We start from the raw sequence: 24332 nt of genomic DNA, 5'->3' as shown, positions 1-24332 counted from the left end.
ATAGTCCATGGGTTTCCCAGGTTCAAGAGTAAAGGCTGGTAGTCTGTTTCTTCATTCTGCACAGCAGTAGAAATATACAAAACTTTTACTATTTGGACACACAAAGTTTTGGCTACCCTTACACATTGTTTCAAAGTTGCAGTTACAGAGCAAATGTCTGCCCTCTTTCTTAAGCCCCCTAGGAGTTCTAAGTACCAGATGTTCCATCCATTCTGATTGGTCCTTGAGAGGTATCACTTAGCCACCGTTTCAAAGCTCCTACTAGGAATGATCTAGGCATTCCAGAGTTCAAGGAATGAGTTTAATATTTAACTCCAGGGGAGCAAAGGGTATTCAGAATAAGATATGGAGTCCCACAAGGCGAAGAGAAAGTCACAGAGGCAGCGATACACACAAAGGCAAAGGAGTTGTCAAGTCATAGAACCAAGAAAACATTGCCCTTCAGCCAAGTTCTTTACCAAACACTCCTTTATTTTGCCCATACAAGTATTAGAGAAGCATGGCAAGCAGCAGCCTCTGCTTCCACTCTGGCTGCAGAAAGCTTGTGCTGACAAAAGCACAGGGTGGTGGTATTGCTGACATCATTCTAGAATGAATCTCCAAAACCTCTAGACGTAGGAGGTTCCCTCAAAGAGAAATGGAACGATGTTTGAATTAAGGTGTGCAGGAAAGGAACTTCCTTTGTACTTGGGATCAAATCTCTAGTATACCTATACTTGTTGGAAATTAAAAAGAAAAATAACATTCTCAAAAAAAAAAAAAAAAAAACATTCTCCCAGAGTGATATCAAGCACATGGAATTTTTCCACATAGAATATTCTAGAATACCCACTGACACTGACTTGTGTAGGAAGAAAATGATTCTGAATCAAATGTAATACAGAAAAAGCTTTTTAATGTACTTTTTGTTTTGTTTTTTTTCTTGACAAAAGACTTTCAGAAAACATTCATCATCAAGTAGATTTACAAATGGCACTTTTGGCTATATCATGGAATTAGATGAATCACACATAATTCTCATAAATTAGAAGAATGTCAGTTTTATAATACACCCTTTCTTAGGATAAAAATGGCTAATTTGTTTTAAAAGACAGGAAAACTGGAACCTTAAAGTCATTTTTTAAACGTAACATTTATTTCATGCTCTACTCCTATGTGCTTTCATTCAGTAACTTTAAGAGTATTTTTAATAAAGAGAGCAAATAAATCTCAGCCTAATTTTAAAATAAAGGTATATATATGTATATATATACATATATAGAAAGTACATTTACTAGTGCATTCGACAATACCATATTCTGTCTTTGCTAATGAACTTCATTTTGTTACAGGGAGATTTATCATTTTGGCATTAATTTAAGAAAAATACATTATACTTGAAATATGCCTTAAATGATGAAAACAATGGTCAATGACATCAATAGATTTCAACTGATTAGCACAATGTTCTTGAATTATTCAGATCATTAATAATCAAAATGAAACAGGATTAATACAGGAGAGAATAGTTAATATCATTTGTATAAAATAGATTTTAAAAGCAGATTATTTCTTAAACATATTTAAAAGCATGAGTATTTGGAAATGTAAGGCTCCAAATTGAATTAATTGAAATTTCAATTACTCATTTCTGTCCCTTCCAATACAGCCACCTTTCTTATGATGGTGTGAAGTTGACCACATCTACCCTGTGCAAAGATGGTTATTTTCTTCATGTTATCCACCACTTCTCAACCAGTTCCTGTATTAACTTATATGGTTTTAAAACAGACAAAAAGCAATCCAAGAGCCAACTGCATTTTTGTCTCTCTATAATAGAATATGGCTTTCAAATTTGCATTCTGTACTAATGAAAGAACAAAAATGACTTGCATCTCTATCACAACACAGATACATCCCACAAACACCCTAAAAATCAAAAGTGTTTTCTAAAGTGTAAGAGAAAGACATTTCAGAGGTTCCCAATACATGAAACCTCACATTCTATAACCTTTCCTATTTGAAGATTATTTATACAAACATACATATATGAAATAAGAGTTCTTACAAACACCGCTTATTATTAACTTAGGACAGGTTTTGGTGATACATCTAGAATTTATTTTTTTATTTTAAAGCAGGACACAATGGAAATATCACCCAAAATACTGTATTTTTATGATGTAATTTAAGAATCCAAGAGTTGAAATAATTAAAGAATATTCTCATATCTTTGCAGGTACATGGCACTGCTTTCATCTTATGAATATCTTCAAGCCAAAGGCCTATTTTGGCTTCATTATCTTCCACTGGAGAAGACTCCTCTCTACAGGTAAAGGTCTGAGAGAAATTAGACTGGCATTTGCCCACACTCTGACCCAACAAGCCTCAAGAGGTTGGGCATATCACACGGCCAAGTCACATCTAAGTTTCCTCATCAGTCAGATAAAAAGACTGCACTGTTCTATGTGGCCCTGTGTAGTACTATCATTTTAGGATTTTCTGACTGAAATTTTTATTCATGACTTAATATTACACATCTACCCAGTTGTGTGCATCTAGATAACCAAAAGCTTTCAGTAACTAGGTCACCTCTTGAGTTTTTATTTAACAAATAGTGGGTACCAACTCTCGGTGGATTAACATTGGCCACAAATTATTTGAAGCTCTTCCCATCAAAAGGTGGAATTTATTTCCCTACCCTTAGGATAGCTTTATGACTTGTCTTGACTCACAAAATGGTGGTAAGGTGACACTGTTACTTCGAAGCAAGTCAAGGAAAAGTCCTAGGGTTTCTAACCTCACCCTCTTTGATCTCAGCCTGGACTAACCATGGAGAAATACTACAAGGAGTGGAGCTGCATGTACTGGGCAAAGCTCCGCCAACCTCGAGACATGCATGGGGCCATCCAAAATCAACCAGCCTCTGACTCACCTGCTCCTTGACCTAAATGTGTGTAGATCTGCTGGCCTTCATGAAGCAGTTCTGTCTAAAGTGCCCACCTACAGAACCATGAGTTCGTAGGTAGTGCTGCAGTAGCTACAATTTGGGGCGATCTATTAGACAACAGTGGACAATTGACATACTACTGTGTCAAAACTTGTGCTGGGTGAAGGGAGCAACCTTGATACCAATACAGTCCCTATTTCACACATGCTTGGAGTGCAGTTAGTGAGACAGACATGCAACGGAATAATATCAAAGTAAATGTCAGCAGTGTTCCAAGGGGGTGGGGCGGTGGTTTAAGAGCCCACTGAAATTTAGAAAAGGGGCATTAATCCCAGAACTGGGTAGCTGACACAGGCTTCTCAGGGGAAATGGTATCCATAGAGAGTTCTTAAGGAAAAACAATCTCTGGCCAAAGAGGGAAAATAAAGAACATCTTAGGGAGGAGAAAGTACCTGTGCCAAGGCTAGAGTGAGGGAGAGGGGGCCCTAGGGAAGTGAGGGCATTCATTTTCATTGCTGAGTGAGGATGTCAGGGGCAGGAGGCAGGAGTAGCTCTCGTGGCCTTAAGAGGATCTTTGGCACTTGGCCTTTACACTGAGGATGATGGGAAAGTTTCCTCCATCTCTGTCTGCTTTCCTTGAGGGCAGGAGGAACCGTGTAGAGTAGATAAAGAGATCAGCTTCTCTGGTGCCTGAACCGGCTACAGGGAAGTTATAGATGCCAGGGTCCAAAGCAACGGGGAGGAGGCTGCAAGCAGAAAATGGAAGAAGCAGGCAAGAAGATTTCATCTCCTGAAAGACGTTTCCTCTTCTTTTGTCAACAAATACCAGCAGGCATAAAGCAGTTAAGACTTATCTTTTAAAGATGCTATAACAATGTTTTATGGTGAAAAAAGGTCATCCACTTACTCACTGTGTGGCCTTGGGTTTAGGACCACCCTCGTCAAGGGTCAGTCTTCTCATTTACAAAAGGGGATAAACAGCATGGACCTCACAGAGCAATTAGGCTAAATGATCTAAAGTCCCACAGCATCTGGCACAGAATAAGCACTCAGTATAAGATCCCCAAATGGAGCAGGACTGGGGGAGGGGTAACACAGGCTTTAGCTTTAAACAAGCCCTTGTCTGAGTTCAGGCTGTATTGCTTAGTAGTTTCTGTAGCTGTGTGCAGACTTAGCAAACATTTTTCATCTGTTCAGACTTAGTTGCCACATCTGAAATATGTGACTATTAGTATCTACCTTGCAGGGCTGTGATAAGCATTAACAAAGATCATATACATTAAATGCCATAATACAGAGTCTGGCATACAGTATAAACGCACATACACAGAAGTGTTAATTTTGTTTCAAGGCAGAATGACAGTACTAATGTTAGACATTTCAATAGTACTTCAAAATCTTATTTTCAAACTAATGCTACAGAGCAGGAAAGAAACACTGACATGTGTGTGACACATTATATATATACATGTATATATAAAACACCTTGAGCACTGTATGTCTATTCCACCAGGACCAACACATTTGGTAGATAACCTATTCCAAAGAAATGGCTGAGCTAAAACATTCATGTGTTATTTTATTAATGCAAGATAAGTAACCTCATCATTCGGAATTCAGGATGTGAAATGAAAAGACTTTGTATTTCCTGACTCCCTAATTTGGCACTTTGAGGACTTTCCTCTACACATCAACCCCCATATGCACCCTTTTCTAGACCAAAAGAGATACATGCATATACACAAATGAGATGAAAAGTATAAAACAAGATAGTGATTTTGGCAAAAAAAAAAATCTCCAATAAGCAGCATGTCATGTCCTTCAAATATGTTACATTATAATGTTAGTAAAAAGTTAGGCGAAGAAGGTTATTTTGAAGTTTCAAGTTTCATCACAGATGATGGGCCAAGTTCTGAAATACTTCCCTTAAAAAGTGACACTTTCAAAATGAAATCTTGCCAGAAAGGCTCATTTTGAATTTTATATGTGTGCATACAATCTTCTCTGTTTTCACATTCAACATATTTGGAATTCATTCTAGAAAGCTGCTGTAGCTGACTTATAGAACAAAACATTGTAACCTCAAAAAGAGAAAACAGGGCTAAACAGTTTTAAGTAGTATCTCCCTGTCTGTCGCCACCCATGGCATCACAGCATGTTTGTGTTTTTGTTTTTTTGCTAATGCCATGAATGATTGAAATGTGTTAAAAGTTGGTATTAAAGGTAACAATTAAGAAAATAATTTCTTATTGGCTTTTAAGAACTTGAGTGATTTAGAACCTTCTTTAAAATGCTGGTTAACAAATCACACTTCTTTGGATGTTGCTTTAATTTGCAACAGTGGACTTCAGATCTGCTTTCAAATACTTCCATGCTTATTTTGGTGAAAGCACCATTTAAAGTCTGAACAATCACTCCATTAGCTCCTATAAAAAAGAATTTCAGCATGCTGTGATTTTGGCCAGAGAAGCAACTTTGGCCAGAAGTCAACAACTTTCTGCAAACAAAGATAAAAACAATGAGCCAGAATCACAAATAGAAATCTAGTAAGGCAATTTTGTAGGAAAGCTCTATTTCCCAAATGCTTTCTGCACTGATGCTTTTTAAAAGATGTGTTACCCGATTCTTCCACATTCAGTGTATGAAACTCAACTGAAGATGAGTATGTACAGAGAAAAGTTTGTATGTCCAAAGCCATCCACTTGCATGGAAGTCTTGTCTCTGCATTGCTTGGCACCGTTCTGGCTTTGATCACCCACAGGCCACTGAAGGGCTGGGTGGTCCTGCAGCTCAGCACTCTAACTCCTCCATGACTTCCATGACAATTGTCCGTGGGCCCGTCAGGATCAGATTGCTCACGGTCCGGTAGTCTACATGCAGCACGTTGAGTCCGTTGACAGAGACAACAAACTGGCAGACCTAAAAGAATGGTGGAAAGAAAGACCATCAATACAGCTCCTGGTGTTTCATAGCTAAGAAAAACAATTTATTTTGGTGCAAAGGATTTTTAAAATAATATATGAATAGGAGAAATTCAAAATATCACAGAAATGCATATTTTGGAAAGGTAGGCATAGATTTCAATTTTTTTGTCCCAAAGTAAACTTACCTTTTTTTTTTTTTAGATTTTTATTTATTTATTTGACAGGTAGAATTACAGAAAGTGAGAGAGAGAGAGAGAGAGAGAGAGAAAGGTCTTCCTTCCCCTGGTTCACTCCCCAAATGGCTGCTATGGCCAGCACTACACCGATCCAAAGCCAGGAGCCAGGTGCTTCCTCCTGGTCTCCCATGCAGGTGCAGAGGCCCAAGCACTTGGGCCATCCTCCACTGCCCTCCTGGGCCACAGCAGAGAGCTGGACTGGAAGAGGAGCAACAGGGACTAGAACCCAGCGCCCATATGGGATGCCAGTACCGCAGGTGGAGGATTAGCCTAGTGAGTCACGGCACTGGCCCCCAACTTGTCTTTTAATACCATTTTTCCATAAACTTTTTGAAGTGCCCCTGTATCGATTTTGTAAGATTTTTTAAGAATTAGATAAAGTATGTAAAGCTTCCAAAACAAGTGCTCCAAACCTATAGGATACTCAATATATTCCTACGGTCAGTGTTTAAGTATTCATTTGCACACAATATACAGAAGACCCTATGGGTCTGGATTCATCTATTGTTCCTGAGTGATTATTACTAGTGTTTCCTTTTACTTGCAAATACATCCTGGTTGAGATAAATAATTCCGTACATTTCCCTATTTCCCATCCTTATGAAAACAGACTAGACCAACAAAGGTCAACCTTTGTGCAGTGTTGGTTATCCTGTGGCATGAGACAGAAATATAGCACAATGAAAACCATCATTCAGTTATGAGAGACCACTCTGCAAATGTCATAGTGAGACTGATAAATTCATGTTGACTTGTTGAAGGGCAATGGGAATTAACGAAGTGCTAACTGAATGTTCAATTTTGAATAAACTGAATGACTGAAGGAATAAACCAAAAAAGATACATATAGGACAATGCCAGAGGCTTTTTATTGCTCCTAAGGAATTATCTCTTCTTTTACTGAGCAAAAACTAAAATAAAACGAAAGACAACAAGCAGGAAGAAGGGAGAGAATTGGGGAGAGGGGGAGAAGGAGGTAGACTACGGAGCTAACATGGATCAAGTTAGTGATGTCTCCCACATCTGCTGTTCTCATCATCAGAATTCTTTAAGGATGATACCTGAATTATTAATGCACATACCTGCTCCCAATTATTAGCTAGCTAATAAATTAATTTAGTGTTGAAGATTCAACCAAAGAATATGGAAACTAGTAAAATACTTTTGAAATCCACATTTGCTTTTATTGTTTTCTGAGTGGGTAATAAATTTAAATACTGTATTAAGTCCAAAAATATCTATTCTTATGAAGGTACTTCAAAGAGCTCATAGAAAAATAGAATGCATTTTGTTACACATTTTTAAAATCTATGCATAATGGTCTTCAAAAAGTTCATGAAAATGCATATCATGAAAAAATATTTATTTAAAAAATTTTATACCACGATAAACATCTTTTAATTCCATTTTTAAACTTTTATTTAGTAAATATAAATTTCCAAAGTACAGTTTATGGATTACAATGGCTTCCCCCCCATAACTTCCCTCTCACTCGCACCCCTCCCATCTCCCGCTCCCTCTCCCATTCCATTCACATCAAGATTCATTTCTTTTTTTTTTTTTTTTTTTGACAGGCAGAGTGGATAGTGAGAGAGACAGAGAGAAAGGTCTTCCTTTTGCCGTTGGTTCACCCTCCAAAGGCCACCGCGGCCGGCGTGCTGCGGCCAGCGCACTGCGCTGATCCGATGGCAGGAGCCAGGTGCTTATCCTGGTCTCCCATGCAGGTGCAGGGCCCAAGCACTTGGGCCATCCTCCACTGCACTCCCTGGCCACAGCAGAGAGCTGGCCTGGAAGAGGGGCAACCGGGACAGAATCCGGCGCCCCGACCAGGACTAGAACCCAGTGTGCTGGCGCCGCAAGGTGGAGGATTAGCCTAGTGAGCCACAGTGCCGGCCAAGATTCATTTTCAATTATCTTTATATACAGAAGATCGATTTAGTATATATTAAGTAAAGATTTCATCAGTTTGCACCCACACAGAAACACAAAGTGTAAAATACTGTTTCAGTACTAGTTATAGCATTACTTCACATTGGACAACACATTAAGGACAGATCCCACATGAGGAGTAAGTACACAGAGACTTCTGTTGTTGACTTAACAACAGAAGTCAGTAATCTCCCTAGGCTCTAGTCTTGAGTTGCCAAGGCTATGGAAGTCTTTTGAGTTCACCGACTTCGATCTTATTCAGGCAGGGTCATAGCCAAAGTGGAAGTTCACTCCTCCCTTCAGAGAAAGGTACCTCCTTCTTTGATGGCCCCATTCTTTCCACTAGGATCTCACTCACAGAGATCTTTCATTTTCCATGAATTTTCTGAAGTACCCTCATATTACTTAGAAATACCCAAATTAGAGAGTATTAGAAAAGGGGTTGATTCTGTGGTATACTGGGCTAAGCTTCTACCTGTGAAGCCAGCATTCCCATATGAGCACCAGTTCTTATCCCAGCTGCTCCTCTTCCAATCCAGCTCTCTGCTATGGCCTGGGAGAGCAGTAAAAGATGGCCCAAGCGCTTGGACCCCTGCCACCCATATGAGAAACTCAGATGGAGTTCTAGGCTTCCGGCTTTGTCCTGGAGCACCCTCAAGGGTTGTGGTCATATGGGGAGTGAACCAGCAGATGGAAGACTTTTCTCTCTGTCTTTCCCTCTGTCTGTAACTATCTCTCAAATAAATAATAATAATAATAAATCTTTTTATAAAAAAAGTAGAAAGATAGTTCTGTATCTGTGCAAAAGATATGGGATTTGGAATCCAAGGATAGGGATTTAAATCTTAGACCCTTCTGTTGGCTGAACTTAGTCATCTCTTTTACGTCTTATGTATAAACAAAGTTGGGTACAAATGCCTGTCCTCATCAGTTCAGATTACAGAATGCACCTAAAAATCTCTTTGCAATTACCAACCACTATGAAAATGCTAGTTTCCATCAGTTTCATTCCCTTTAAAAATATCCACTTTGTTCATGGTCATATGCAAAACAAAATGGAGAGTGGACAATAAATAGAATGGTTGTTTACTCAATAAACACTAGCTGTTATTGTCATAAACCATAATATTTTCTCTTCCCCAACCTGCATTAGTAGGGTGTTTTCTCTACATAGAGAAAGCACATAATCACCGTATCTCCTTTCCCATTTCCACAAATCTCTCTTCATGGACTCAGGGCACAGTCGCAGTTCACCAAGGTTGAAGCCATGGGCATAATCAAGGACATGTTTGCAGATCATAATCCATCCTGAAGTAGGCAGAACAATTTACACTCTTTTAGTCAAGACTTTAGCCAATGCTTTGTTTTCCTCTGCAGCAACAGCTCCAGGAGCCAAAGAATGGGAGGAATTTCACATGCCTCTCAACCAAGAGCCTTCAAACATAGGCCTGGGCTCTTCTTTCCTCCAAAGGGATGAGCATTGTTTTTGTGTGGTCAAATGAGAAGGCAGGTGTTTCTAGGTGAGTCCATGGTCCAGCTAGTCCTTCATCAGCTCCCCCAGAATAGATGCGTTTCTCTGTATCACTCAGGGACCATATTCAGTGTTTAGTCTTACTCTGTTTTGTCTGTTCCACAAAGCAACTGTTTGTTTTAATTGACCAACATTGAAAAATCAGGAAATCTTCATGAATCTTCCTGTCTCTGGGACAGTCTGAGGATTTGATAACATCAAACTTGGATGGCTCAGTGGCAGTGACTGTGTAGAGGCTGTCCCTTCAACATGTGGCACATGACTTCTGATTTGGCACAGTCTTTGCCACTTCCTATTTTTCTTATACTTAGCTGATGAGCATATGGTCCCTAATCTGGGGCTACCAGCAGGAAAGAGTTGGAGAGAAAATAACTAGAAGCTTCAAGAATTAGGGACCCCTTGGGGCTGCCATTTTGGCACAACAGGTTAACCACACGCTTGTAATGTACTGTATCCCTTATTGAAGCACTGGGTTGAGCTCAGCCTGCTCAGCTTCCGATCCAGCACCCTGCTAATGTGCCCAAGAAAACAGCAGAAGATGGCCCAACTATTTTGTCCCCAGCACCCACATGGGAGACCCAGATGGAGTTTGAAGCTCCTGGCAGTTATCTGGGGAGTGAACCAGCAAATGGAAGATCTCTTTCTCTCTCCAAGTAAATAAAATAAATCTTTAAAAAATTTTAAGAACTGAGGGACCTTCAACTGATGAAAGGAGAAATAAAATTTGGGATATACATACAAGGGAATATTATTTAACAATAAAATGGGACAGACTCACAGGATGAGCCTTTATAAGTGAAAGCCAGTCATAATAGAAGACATACTATAGGAGCCCACTGAAATGAAATGTTCAGAATAGACAAATCCATGGAACCAGTTGATTTCTGCTTACCTAGGGGTGACTAGGCTATAAGAGATATCGTTAATGGGTATAAGGTTTCTTTCACAGGTGATGAAAATGTTCTGAGACTGTGATGATAGTTATATAATTTTGTGTATATATACTTTACATGGTTGATTGTATGCAATGTGAATGGCATCTCAATAAAGCTTCTAGTAAAAAGAATACAAAACAAAGGGAAGAGGGGTCTGATGCTCTCAGTGAGTCTCCTTGTAGACTGGAGAGCGAGGCTGCAGGTTTAGTTCAGATATGAGATCTTGTGAAGCTCTTGATTGTGAGGTTCTTGGAGGCTACAGAGGCTTGAATGGTAACAGCTCTGTGCTTGGGAGGATAAGCATTCTGTGACCTCTGCTCAGGTGGTGCTCAGGGGCAGCCACCTGGCAGGCTGGGAGTGAACCAGTAACTAGCATTGTTTGAGGTCCACTTTGCTAAAATACCCCTAAGCTCTGGGCTGGGAGCCAAGGCAGGCGTGGGACACCTGTGATCCCAAAAGGAAAGGGCATGGGCAAAGGGCACCAAAGTTATCTGATAATGGACTTGTCATCAACCTTGGTGGGTGGTGACTTGAACTGAATTTAATTTAGAAAAAGTAAGACAAGAAGGACATTTCTTGGTTTATATATGCGTGCATGTATGTGTGTACATGTGCACATATACCCCCATATTTCTCAAATATCAAATTTGTGGCTGGTGCCGCGGCTCAATAGGCTAATCCTCCACCTAGCGGCGCCGGCACACCGGGTTCTAGTCCCGGTCGGGGCGCCGGATTCTGTCCCGGTTGCCCCTCTTCCAGGCCAGCTCTCTGCTGTGGCCCAGGAAGGCAGTGGAGGATGGCCCAAGTGCTTGGGCCCTGCACCCCATGGGGAGACCAGGAGAAGCACCTGGCTCCTGCCTTCGGATCAGTGCGCTGCGCCGGACGCAGCGCGCCAGCCGTGGCGGCCATTGGAGGGTGAACCAACGGCAAAAGGCAGACCTTTCTCTCTCTCTCTCTCTATCCACTCTGCCTGTCAAAAAAAAAAAAAAATTTTGTGACAGATATACTCTTTTGTTAAATAAGGCCAATTCAGTCTACTGCAGGCGTAAAGACAGTCTAAGTCCCCTGCATTCCCACTTGGTCTCCAGAGTGGCAGAGGACAAGAGCAGCGGTCATAGTCAGTGCATCAGGAGTCACTTAGATTCAACAATCCTCTTGACCTGTGCTGCTACCAGGCTATATCTCTGGGAGTATAAGGACCAGGTGAAGATCCGCAGTCACAGGTGTTATGGAGACAAGGCTAAAACAACTTGCACGTACAGTGTGTAAAGACTTGAAATTAAATAAAGATTTAAACAAGCATTCTTGGGCCATCAAAGAAGGAGGCACCTTTCTCTGAAGGGAGGAGAGAACTTCTACTTTGATTATGGCCTTGTCTAAATAAGGTTGGAGTTTGTGAACTCAAGAGGCTTGCATAGCTTTGGCAGCTCATGACAAGAGCCTCAGGTGATTACTGATGTCATAAATAAGAGTGCCAATTGTTAAATCAACAACAGGAGTCACTGTGCACCTACTCCCCATGTAGGATCTCTGTCCTTCATGTGTTGTACTATGCAAATTAACGGTAACACTAGTATTAAAACAGTACTTTATACTTTGTGTAGCTGTGTGGGTGCAAACTGTTGAAATCTTTACTTAGTATATACTAAGTTGATCTTCTGTATATAAAGATAATTGAAAATGAATCTTGATGAAGAATGGGATGGGAGAGGGAGTGGGAGATGGAATGGTTGTGGGTGGGAGGAAGTTTATGAGGGGAAAAGCCGCTATAATCCAAAAGTTGTACTTTGGAAATCTATATTTATTAAATAAAAGTTAAAAAAAAGACCAAAAAAAAAACCCAAATAAGTGTTCTGGCCTTCATGAAATATACAATAAAGTTTAGGAGGGCAGGCAGGATCCTTTTCAAAAGAGTAGACAATCTCTCAATACATTCTTTCAGTTGTCGAAAACCTATTCTTATCCAAGTACCAATCCAAGTACTTCACATACTAAATCAAAAATCCATCTAACAGCTATGTGCTGACATCTGTTGGATTTTGACCATCCAGTTGTAATTCTGTGCAAGTCAACTTGATCTCCTTCTTAGGTCTTCCCTTCACTCTGCTGTGGGCAACATGGATAGGAATGCCAACCAAGTTGCTCTATCTTCCTCAATTCTTGGAGTTACCTGACCCAACCCTGGTAAATCAGGCTGTTTCCTGGACCACTGACTCTGAATCTGAGAGCTGAGACACACAGTAGAGAAGCTTCAGTTCCAGTACTTAGGCCTTGAGATTTGCCGTGGCTCCTGTCCTGTGTCAAGCCAAGAACTGCCTTCTTTATATGCTTGACATCCTTCTGATCAACTTGTTTCCCTGTAACTCTGCAAATGAAGGGTGATGGAGCACATTCTCTCTAATAGCGTGGGTTGGCAACCCATGATGCACAAGTCAATACTTAGGAACCAACTGAATGTCAGAGAGGCTATATTATTTGCTAAAGATCAAACAGATAAGTGTCACATCTGGAATTTAACTCCATGTGACTCCACAGTCCTACATAAAATAAATTGATAAAGTACCATATATATGCAAATTCTGAGGAATGCAGAAAATTGTAGATGACAATTTTTAAAAAAAAGATTTATTTATTTGAAAGGCAGAGTTACCAAGAGAAAGGGAGAGACAGAGAGAAGAGAGACAGCATTTCATCTGTTGGTTCACTCCCCAAATGGCCACAATATTCTGGGGCTGGGCCAAGCTGAAGCCAGGAGGCAGTAGCTTCTTCCAGAAGACAAATATTTTTTGAATTTCACTGTTAAATAGCCTTATATACACTCAAATAAATATCATATGGTTAAGATTAGGTTCTTCTACCTTCATAACAAGGTTTTTATTCATTGAAATATGCGTTGCTTTTTGTGTCACTTAACCCTCTCTGGCATATAAACTTAGACACTTATTTCAAAATTTTTCCTTGAATAGAAAAATTTTTTCCTTGAATAAGTAAAAAAATGCTTTCAAAATATTTTTCATGCATATATTCCAGGTATTATTTTTAGAGTCAGGCTAAGACGTTAAGACGTCACCTCTCCCTAAGTAGCCTCAATAATTGCTTTGGTTCCAGCAGTTCCAATGTCCTATTACTAATAATGTACAAAATAATCCAGAAAAGCAGGTATTACTATGTCATATATTTAGTTAAAATGGACTTTCAATTAGCATCTATGGTACACTATGTTCTGCAAATCAACACATATTATGAGTAACCACAGGAAGCGACAGCCTGGGGAAAGTGATTTTTCCTCTATATTACAAAGCACACAGACCCAAACCAGAACATAGAATTACCTCTGACTGGGCTCATTTAGGAACATATTACCTCCTGCTTGGGGTGGGGTGGAGGGATTCAAGGGGGGTTGTAAATGTTCTTCTGCTTACAATTATTTTTTATCACATCTGTTTTCAAAGACTGGAATACAACTCTTATTCCAGCAGTTATTAGAAAAGGGATCAATCATGATCCCATGAAGCTGCTCAAGAACTCATTTCACACAAGGAGGTAGCACTCTAACTTTAAATGAAGGGCTATATTCTCTGTGATGAAAAGTACTAGGTTAGTAATGTCTCTGAGTATATGGATGATAGAGGAACATTCTATGAACCAAAGTTGGCCTTGTAAGAGTTAACAGGAAGAGGGAGGCAGCACTGGAAACATTTCAGGGTGTGATCAGGTTGAGACAACTACCAAGGCTGATGTCCAGCCTCCCTCTTGTTCAGAAGCCAAACCAACAAAACAATCTTGCCTCTAATTCATCTCCCAGCAGACACACGATAACCTTCCAGATAGACTGAGTGCCCATGGAATTGTGCAACTGCACATTTGTTCTTATAGGGCTGGAGTCCCACCACAATGATTCAATTGTTTCATCCAAAGTGGGAATGAGGCTGGTTAGAAAACACAACACCTATGGTTACATAAATGCCTTTTCATTGTGTGTACATCTGTATTCACCAAGCTTCAACCTGTACCTCTGAAATTGCTGCACTTGTGTGAATGCCATTTGGATTTGCCTCTATTTTTCTTTGTTTCTGACCTTGAAGAATAAAAACTGAAGGAAACGGCTGCTTTAGATTTTCCCTGAAAATTTACAGGAAACTGACAGAGACAAAGAGATAGTTTCAGAGGCAGAGTTCAAAGGAGGAGAAAGATAAAATAGACATAATTAGATGCAGAAGATAATCAGGAGGAGCTGAGTCCTGGTTAGTAGGATTAAGGAAGCCTGCCCAGTTAAATGATATGAAGAACAGAAACAAGATGTTAGGAAGCCATAACTCAAACTCTTAATGAAGTAGAACGCACAGATACATTCTAGAGATCATCTTGATTAAGTTTCCACTCAAAGTAGGACTCTTCTACAAATTTCTTCCAGGTATCCAGCTCATCTTCTCTTGACTACTTTAAAAAGAAAGATTATTTTATTTGTTTGAAAGGCAGAGTACAGAGAGGGGGAGGTAGGGATGGGGGGGGGGGGAGGAGAAGGAGAGAGAAGGGGAGAGAGAGAGAGAGAGAGACCGACCACGAGCTTCCATCCATTGGTTCACTCCCCAAATGGCCACAACAGCCAGGACTGAGCCAGACTGAAGCCAGGAGCCAGGAGTTTCATCAGGGTATCTCCTATGGATGCAGGCATGTAAGGACTTGGGTTATCTTCTGCTGCCTTCCCAGGTGCATTATTAGCAGAGGACTGGATTGGAAGTGGAGCAGCCAGGACTGGAACTGGCACCCATAAGGGAAGCCTGTGTTTTTGGCAGTGTCTTTTTTTATTTTTATTTTATTTTATTATTTTATTTTTTTGACAGGCAGAGTGGACAGTGAGAGAGAGAGAGACAGAGAGAAAGGTCTTCCTTTTGCCATTGGTTCACCCTCCAATGGCTGCAGCGGCCAGAGCACTGCGGCCGGCGCACCGCGCTGATCCGAAGGCAGGAGCCAGGTGCTTATCCTGGTCTCCCATGGGGTGCAGGGCACAAGCACTTGGGCCATCCTCCACTGCACTCCCTGGCCACAGCAGAGAGCTGGCCTGGAAGAAGGGCAACCGGGACAGAATCCGGTGCCCCAACCGGGACTAGAACCTGCCGGCGCTGCAAGGCAGAGGATTAGCCTAGTGAGCCGCAGCACCGGCCCTTGGCAGTGTCTTAACCCATTACACCACAATGGGCTGGCCCCTCCTGAATACTTGTTATGCAGGAAATGCACCTGCTATGGAGGGAGGCTACTTTGAGTCAGATGCTTGTTAGAAGTTCCAGCTATTCATTCAGTCAACATTATTTAAACTACTTTCTCCACTCAATTGCTTAAGTGGAAAACACACCCAAATATAAAAATGTAGATTTCAAAACAGTGCAAATGAGCCAATTTTGGGAACCTATTGAAAGTGATTTCTGAGATCTTATCCAAGATCTATAAGATTAGGCACTCAAGAATTTGCATCATTATTGAGCAAACACAGCACTAGGTTGAGAATACAATGCTGTAAGTATCCATCATGTGTTTTTTTAATTAAAAATTAGTTTAAATATGCACACCTGTTAGTATTAGAATAGGGTATTCTTTGACCAAGAGCACTAACAGCCCCATGTAAGAGATGAATTGACATTTCAGTTTTTACTACTTGCCTGATGTCCTTTTTAGAGACAAATTTTGCTTTTAGACTTCAGAATAATACTGCATCACATGTGTAAGTTTAGAATTATTATCAGAGATAACACTCAAGTTATCCAAAGCATGAAACTGAAAATGATGCAACATGCTGCCATGTTTGATCGATCATCTATGGCTTTAAAGCCATTTGTGAGGCTGTCTCTCAGTTTTGTTTTTTAAATTTTATTTCTTTTTCATTTGATTTTCAGAGACAGATAGTGAAAGATCTTCTATCCTTTAGTTCACTCCCCAGATGCCTGCAATTGTTTGGATAGATTGAAGTCAGGAGCCTGGAGTTCAATCTAGGTCTCCCATGTGAGTGGTGGTGATCCAACTACTTACACCAGCACTTGCTTCCTCCTATTATCTTAGCAGGAAGCTATGTGATATGGAACACAAGTGTCCCAAGTGGTGGCTTAACCACTGTGCCAAATGCTCACCCCTCCAGCCACTCTCATAAGGGCCCATTCATGAGGCTTCTGCATCGGTGAGCTAATCATTGCCTAAATATTCCACCTCCTATTACCCTTGGAGGCTAGGATTTCTTTGAATGAACTTCAAAAGGACACACACATTCAGATTACAGCAGTTCATACCCCAGACTACTTCTTGAGTCACAATCTGTCAGTCAGCATGGGCAGTGTTACAATAGCTACTAAGAATGCCTAACGTTTCCCGAGTTATTTACATGTGTAATTTCATTAGCAACGCCTAACACATCCTATGAGGCAGGCATTATTATTTTTATTCCCATTTCATAATTGAGGTTATTAATTCAGAGAGGTCAAGTACAGACCCACGTTGGTAGAATTAGAAAGTGGTGAAGCTAGGATTCTGACTCCAGACTCCAGTATGTAAACCCTCCCGAAAAAGTAGCATTGACACCACGCAGATAAATAATATGACCTGGTGCTAAGCACCTCTGACACATAAGGAATTTCTTCAGAACACTGCATATGATTTTTCCTTCTACAATTCCTGAAATTGGGATCATTCTCACCTGATGATCATCATCATTACAACAATTGTCATCACCATCATCTTTATTTAGGGAGGAAAATAATGAGTACTAAGAAGGCTGCATTGTTGATCTCCTAAAAACAACTGGGGGAGAGGGGCAGGGCAGGGGGGTAGGGTTTGTGACACAGCAGATTAAGCTATCACCTGCAGAGCTGGCATCCCATAAGGGTGCCAGTTTGAGTCCCAGCTGCTCCACTTCCCATCCAGCACAGAAATCAGAGGAAAAATAAATAATCTAATAATAGTTGAGGCTATTCTGTCCTGCTTTCAAATAGGATAGACTAAGCAGAAGATCGTTCTAGATATATATATAATACAAGGGAGCTTCAAAAAGTCCTTGGAAAATTCTTTTTTTTTTTTTTTTTTTTTTTGACAGGCAGAGTGGATAGTGAGAGAGAGAAAAGTCTTCCTTTTGCCGTTGGTTCACCCTCCAATGGCTGCCACGGCTGGCGCGCTGAGGCTGGTGCACCGCACTGATCCGAAGGCAGGAGCCAGGTGCTTCTCCTGGTCTCCCATGGGGTGCAGGGCCCAAGCACTTGGGCCATCCTCCACTGCCTTCCTGGGCCACAGCAGAGAGCTGGCCTGGAAGAGGGGCAACCGGGACAGAATCCGGCGCCCCGACTGGGACTAGAACCCTGTGTGCACGCGCTGCTAGGTGGAGGATTAGCCTATTGAGCCACGGCGCCGGCCCACATTATCTTTAATCTTTCTTTTTGTGGATTTTTGAAGTCCCATTGCACCTATATGTAACCTATGATCAGAACTCCACTTACAGATATGTACATATTTATTTATATATACATAAATAATTTGTACAGTTCTATATACTTTAATTAAAATTGCTTTAACTCTCAATCTTTACAATTCACTAGTTTCGTGACTTTGAGAACATTAACATTCTCTGAGTTATAATTTACTCCATAAATCTATAACATGGAGATCAAGTTGATTATGAGGATCAAATCTGATTATACGCTAAACCCAATGGTTAATATCAGTGAATGTTAAATAAACATTGGCTTTCCTCTTCTAATCTTCTTGCACAACCTCTTTCTCAGGGAATGTGGGCTGTTGAAAGGGAGACAAACCACTGCATGGGTCCATCCCAAGAAAACCAGTTAGAGGTCTGGTTTGGGAAATGGAAACAGATACTGATTGGCAGCGTTGTTCAGATGAAACATGAAGAATCAGGGGTTGGTGCTGTGGCAAGGCGGGTTTAGCCACTGCTTGGACACAGACATCCCATCAGGGTGCTGATTCGTGTTCTAGCAGCTCTGCTTCCCAAGCAGCATCCTGCCAGTGTGCCTTGGACTGCAGTGGAGGACGATCCAAGTACGAACGTGCCTGACATCCACCTGGGACACCAGGATGGACTTCCTGGCTCCTAGCTTCCACCTGGCCCAAAGTTGGCATTTGGGAAATGAACCAGTGAATGGAAAATTTCTCTTTCTCTCACTCTGCTTTTCAAATATATAAGCAAATCTTAAAAGAAGAAAAAAATTAAGAATGAAAACAACAGGGTGATGAGAAAGAATCTGTTCCAATTTAAGAGAATTCCACAAGGATGGAGAATTCAGAAGCCAATGTAAGCTGTCAGCTTAATTTAAAAGTAAACACAGGAGTTGAATTTTGTTAGAATTCCCAGTCCTCTCCATAAGGTATTCATGTTAACAAAATTGCTTCAGAACTCAAACAGTTGTACCGTGTATCTGGACTCATGGATGGTTCTTTGCCAACACATTAAACAGAGACAGAATGAGTCAAGATTCACTAGTAGGTAGGAATTCCTTATAGCTACAAAATGCTTTATGTTTATAAAAACATTCATATTCAGCAAGAAACCACTCAGAAAATTCTGATGCCGCTGTAGTAAGTTGTGTGTTTGTATCTAGTGTAGAACACAGCCCAGGCGGGGGAAAAAGTAGAAGAAAACTTGAAGCTGTATGTGCAGCCCCATAAATCTCTCCACTGAGTATGCAACTGGCAGGAGTGACCAGCGTGGGAGGAAGCAGAGACCCAATTCTTGGAAAAACACAGGATTCTCTCTCCAGAGCATTCGTTCTTCTCCAAGTGTTATGCATTTTAAGCATGCTGTATGGCTGTGTGGTGTCCCCAAAGAACAGACTGTGCAATTAGCCTTGAAGGAAAGCCAACTGTATATAAGAATGACGATCTTTCACAGAAAAACAACAAGAGGCAACACTAAAGCACTTTTGTTCCAAATTGAGAAATTCAAAGTGCCTGCTGTTCTCAGAATCTGCCCTCTACCAGCCCCAACTGAACTTGGGTTTGTTTCAAGCTTGGGCTTGCACTTGGTCCACTCTGCTCAGCAAGCTGGCTCAGTCACAGGGTGACTGTGGTGCACAATGAAGAGGCAGAAAGTGTGAGGGATCCTGGCTCAGTCCATAGAACCTGGATTCCCAAAATTAGACCTCTGGAGATGTGGATTAGACTAAACAGAAAAAAAAAAAAAAAATAGTGACCAGTATGGATGGTTCATGTCACTTTCCCATAGGCAGCTCAGGACTGCCCTAGGAGTAAAGTCAGTGTGCCCTAAAGACACAGAACATACTCATGTGTTACCAAGGTTGTAAAAAATGTACTGTCTTTTGGGCCAGCGCTGTGGCACCGTGGGTTAATGACCTGGCCTGAAGCACCGGCAACCCATATGGGCGCCAGTTCGAGACCCGGCTTCTCCACTTCCAGTCCAGCTCTCTACCATGGCCTGGGAAAGCAGTAGAAGATGGCCCAAGTGCTTGAGCCCCTGCACCCACATGGGAGATCTGGAGGAAGCTCCTGGTCCTGGCTTCAGACCAGCACAGCTCCGGCCATTGTGGCATGAACCAGCGGATGGAAGACCTCTCTCTCTCTCTCTCTCTGCCTCTCCTCTCTGTGTATTCTTTCAAATAAATAAATAAACCTTTAGAAAAAAGTGTACTGTCTTTAAAAAGAGGCAACATGTGTACATTATAACCACAAGATTCCATGGACTTCCTTTACCAATGAAGGGAAGGAATCCATCAGCTGAGGGAAATCCACACTCACACTCCTATACCCCCAAACTAAATTTCTTACCTTATAGATACAGGAAGTTCTTCAGGAGTCCCCATAATTGCAAATGGGCTGGGGTAGTTTCCAACACCAGGGGACACATTCTCAACACATGCATCATGAGCTATGGTGAAGAGGAAAGAAGCTCCTCAAGGTCAAACTTTCTCCCTGACCCCAAATCCTTCTCTCCATAGGACTTTTTAACTAGTTATCTGTGTAGCCTTAAAATGCTTATTATTGACTACTGAATATCCAGAATTTCTGGATTATGCTAAAAAGCAACATTAATATACCAAAGATGTTAAAAGATCAATTATTAAATAAGAATCCATTTATTAAGGTTATTCTACAGGCAACACACTCTTCATATATTGTTTCATTCATGAGGGATGTCAGAAGTTAATGACATACCTAACCCCTGAGCATGAGTCAGTTTCTCTCACTCCCTCTTATTCTTCCTGCAAGGGGGCACTGCTCTGAGATGGGCTAGCAACAAAAGTGTGTGCTCTGTGTGTATGTACATAAAAATACAGTTATACTACTATCTAGTTGGCAATCGTTCCATGGGGTAAGTAAACAGATTATGAATAGGACTGGCCATGAAGCAAGCTCTCTTTGGGTGTGGTTGAGATTTGGCCTAAGCAACCCCCAGCATCCTTTGCTGGATCTTTGCTGGATGCCTCAGGGGAGGGAGCAAATGCCTCTTCCAGATTCTACCAGTATCTGGGACCAAGCAAGCCATACTCAGGACAAAGAAAGCTGTGGGTCAGGGAATGGTGCTGCCAACCAGGCGACTGAGGACTGTCTCAGTTCAAGAACCTGTGCTAAAGGGTCAGGAGAGTGCTCCATGCTGACTTGGATGGAGACTGCCTGTAAAGCCTTGTCTAGCAATTAAAGAGCGGGCTTGGGCCAGTGTGTCATCTGGCTCATAGCATCTTTCGGAGCTCAACATACCAGCCACAGAGAACTGTTCAGATTTGGAGATCGGGATACTTCCGAATCTCCATTCCCAGAGAATCCCTAACCTCTGGCAGAGTGAAGCATGTATTTTATCAATGTTAGCCAGGTGGGGAAGCTGAGGACCAGAAAAAAAATAGTCAACACCTGAAGAGCACTGTAGCATAATGGGAGACTGAGGCTCAGGAGCCAGAGCCGGGCTACTTTGGTTTCTGGCTCAGCCTCTCTGTTGCACAAACAGAAGCTATGATGCAAACTCTTTCAGCCTCAGCTATAAAATTCTGCTCACAGCCCATAGGGTTGGAACAAAGATTAGGGCACATCATTCATATTAAGTAACTAGCTCAGTGCCCAGCACAATGTACAACATTCCTCGCTTCCTTTCTCCATCCCTGTAGAATATGCTAAACATGAAGCTGCTTTAAGAATTCTGCCCTCCAGGCTAGCTCCTATGCCTATAATGTTTATCTCAAATGCTAAACCACTAGATTCACAGCCAGGACCAAACTCCTTTATTAAATCTTTGTGCAAGACAGTGATTAATTTATAGACTAACCCTGGAAATTTGACTTCATTCTGGACATTCAAAAAATGCTTCCATGGAAGTTTTCCAGACAGCCATGCACATATTTAACTTGGTCATATTTCTCCTGCCTCTCATAAAGTAGCTGAAATAAGCCATGTTATGCACACAAATAGGGTTTTCCAGGACAAGATCTTTTTAGAGGTTGGAAGGAAAATGCCCTTGAACAAGGGACTCTTATCTTAAATATTTCATCTGTTTTCTGCCCCAAGGAGTCAGAGGGAAAAAGACAGAGATAGTTTCTGCATTCAAGGACAACAGTGAAAACAACCTCATCCTAGACAGATAAAACACATAATTCCACATCCCAAATGTGGACAAACATCACACTAATCCTCTCCATCCATCCCCATGTTTGTACTGAGCACACTTAGTGGACTGGCTATTAGGGAGAACATGAATACAATTAAGAGGGTGGAGCTTTGTGGTGTCAATTTGGCCAAGCAAGAACTCCATTTCCTTTCTGTGTAGTTCTAGGATCAAGGTAGCCATAAGAAGATTTTGCATAACATCTGGAAAGTAGACGTGAAGCAGCAAACATTATTCAAGGCTGCTAGAATTAAATGCAATTCCAGGGCAGAAGTGCTTGAGGACCTCATCTCGTTCTTGTTCTTTGCTGCTGCTCCACAACCAGTTCTTGTCCCCAGCAGACAGCTCTGCTGACCAACAGTGGCATCAGACCCTCACCAGCTGATGGCGGCACAGACCTCCAGAGATTTCCTCACTATGTCCTTGAGGTCCCCTTGCAGAAGTTTCAGGCATGAAAGTTAGTGTCTCCCAACCAAGAATGAAAGTTTGGGAACCATAAGCCACTGAGGTGTTTGTTGAAGATGCAGGTAACATGGAATAAATATTAGAAAAAATAAGTGATTCATACAGATGCAGAATGTAGCCAGGCTACAATTTGATGTTGTCTTCAGAGGTAAGCAGTAAATGCAACAGTTCTGGTAGTTTCCAACTTGCTCTCATTCTCCTCATTCTGTGCTCAGCTCTTCATCCTAACTGCCCATCCTGCTAGCAATAAAAAACCTCAGAGGGCAGGAGTTGTGACACAGAAAGCAAAGGCACTGCTCGGGAGCACCTGTATTCCATATTGGATTGCCTAGGATGGGCTCTTGTTTTTTTTTTTTTTATTCTGGTCCAATTTTCTGCTAATGTTCATCCTGGAAAGCAGTGGATAATGGCCCAAGTTCTTCAGTTCATGCTACCTAGTGAGAGACCCAGATGGAGTTCTTGGATCCTAGCTTTGGCCTTACCCAGCCCTGGGTATTGTAGGCATTTGGAGAATGAACCATGGATGGGGGATCTTTTTTCTCTGTATTTCAAATAAATAAAAAGAAGAAAGAATAAGGAGAAGGAGAAAGAGGAAGAAAGAAGGAGAGGAGCAAGTGGAGGAGGGGAAAGAGGAAGGAGAGGAAGAGAAGTTGAGGAAGAGGAGGAGGAGGAGGGAGAGGAAAAAGAGAAGAAAGAGGTGAAGGAGAAGAAAAGAAGGAGGGAAGGAGGAGGAAGGAAGGAAGAAGAAATAAAAAGGAACAAGAAAGAAGGATAAGGAGGAGGAGAAGAGGAAGAGGAGGAAGAAGAGGAGGAGGAGGGAGAAGAAAGAGGAGAAGAAGTAGAAGGAGGAGGATGAGAAAGAGGAGGAGGAGGAAAAGAAGAGGAGGCAAAGGAGAAGAAAAGGAGGGAGAGGCGAAGAAATGGAGGGAGAAATAAGAAGAAAGCAAAAGAAGAAATCACCATCTCAGGATCTCCACTAGAACCTCTAAATGAAGTATCAAAAGGAACCCATTGCCCAGGCTGGATTAGAGAATGAAAGAGCCCCAGCCCAAGTCCGAGCAATGGGAATCTACAAGGAGCATAAAAAGGAAGCTCTATAAACACGCAGTACTGACAGGTCAAGCTGGGAGGCTGAGGAGACACAAGAGTTCCAAGTCTCAAGCTTGGCTAGCCAGAAGAATAATGCTGACCATGACAGAAATGGAAGGGGATTAGCATGAGAAGCAAGTTTAAGGCAGAGATGAGTAGGGACTTAGAGACAGGACCCTGTTGATGACATCTGCTAGCACTGGTGTCCAGAATGAGACAGAGCATGGGCCAACTCTGACAGAACCTTGTGAGGGAAGTACCAGCTTTGGGCGTCATTAGCATGGAGGTGCTAGGTGAAATGGCAGGGTTTGGGCATGGAACTTTAATAGCAAAATGGTATACCTAATAATATTACAGCATGTATATTTTAAGAATATTTTAGGTGTTTATATTTTAACTGAAAAGTGATCCCTGTTAAATATAAGAGTGGGAATAAGAGAGGGAGGAGATGTACAATTTGGGACATGCTCAATCGGACTTGCCCCAAATGGTGGAGTTAGAAATGTGCCAGGAGATTCCAATACAATCCCATCAAGGTGGCATGTACCAATGCCATCTCACTAGTCCAAATGATCAATTTCAGTTCACAATTGATCACACTGATAGGTCTAAGAGTCAAAGGGATCACACAAACAACACTAGTGTCTGCTAATACTAACTGATAGAATCAAAAAGGGAGAGAACGATCCAAC

At 41.5% G+C, this 24332-nt stretch overlaps 1 protein-coding gene across 1 annotated transcript in view; it reads right to left on the bottom strand.

Moving 5' to 3' along the window:
- Positions 1 to 875: 875 nt before the first annotated feature.
- The window catches only part of DEPTOR (DEP domain containing MTOR interacting protein), a 168192-nt gene continuing 144735 nt past the window's right edge, over positions 876 to 24332 (bottom strand). Inside the window, exon 9 of the mRNA XM_002710752.6 lies at positions 876 to 5848. Coding sequence (XP_002710798.5) covers positions 5720 to 5848 — 129 coding nt within the window. The 3' untranslated portion in view covers positions 876 to 5719. The remainder of the gene's footprint in view (positions 5849 to 24332) is intronic.

Source organism: Oryctolagus cuniculus, chromosome 6 (genome assembly GCF_051225735.1).
Source record: "Oryctolagus cuniculus isolate XC-2025 breed Fujian yellow rabbit chromosome 6, ASM5122573v1, whole genome shotgun sequence".
In the NCBI taxonomy this organism is placed as follows: Eukaryota; Metazoa; Chordata; class Mammalia; order Lagomorpha; family Leporidae; genus Oryctolagus; species Oryctolagus cuniculus.
This window is presented reverse-complemented; position numbering and strand designations above follow the sequence as displayed.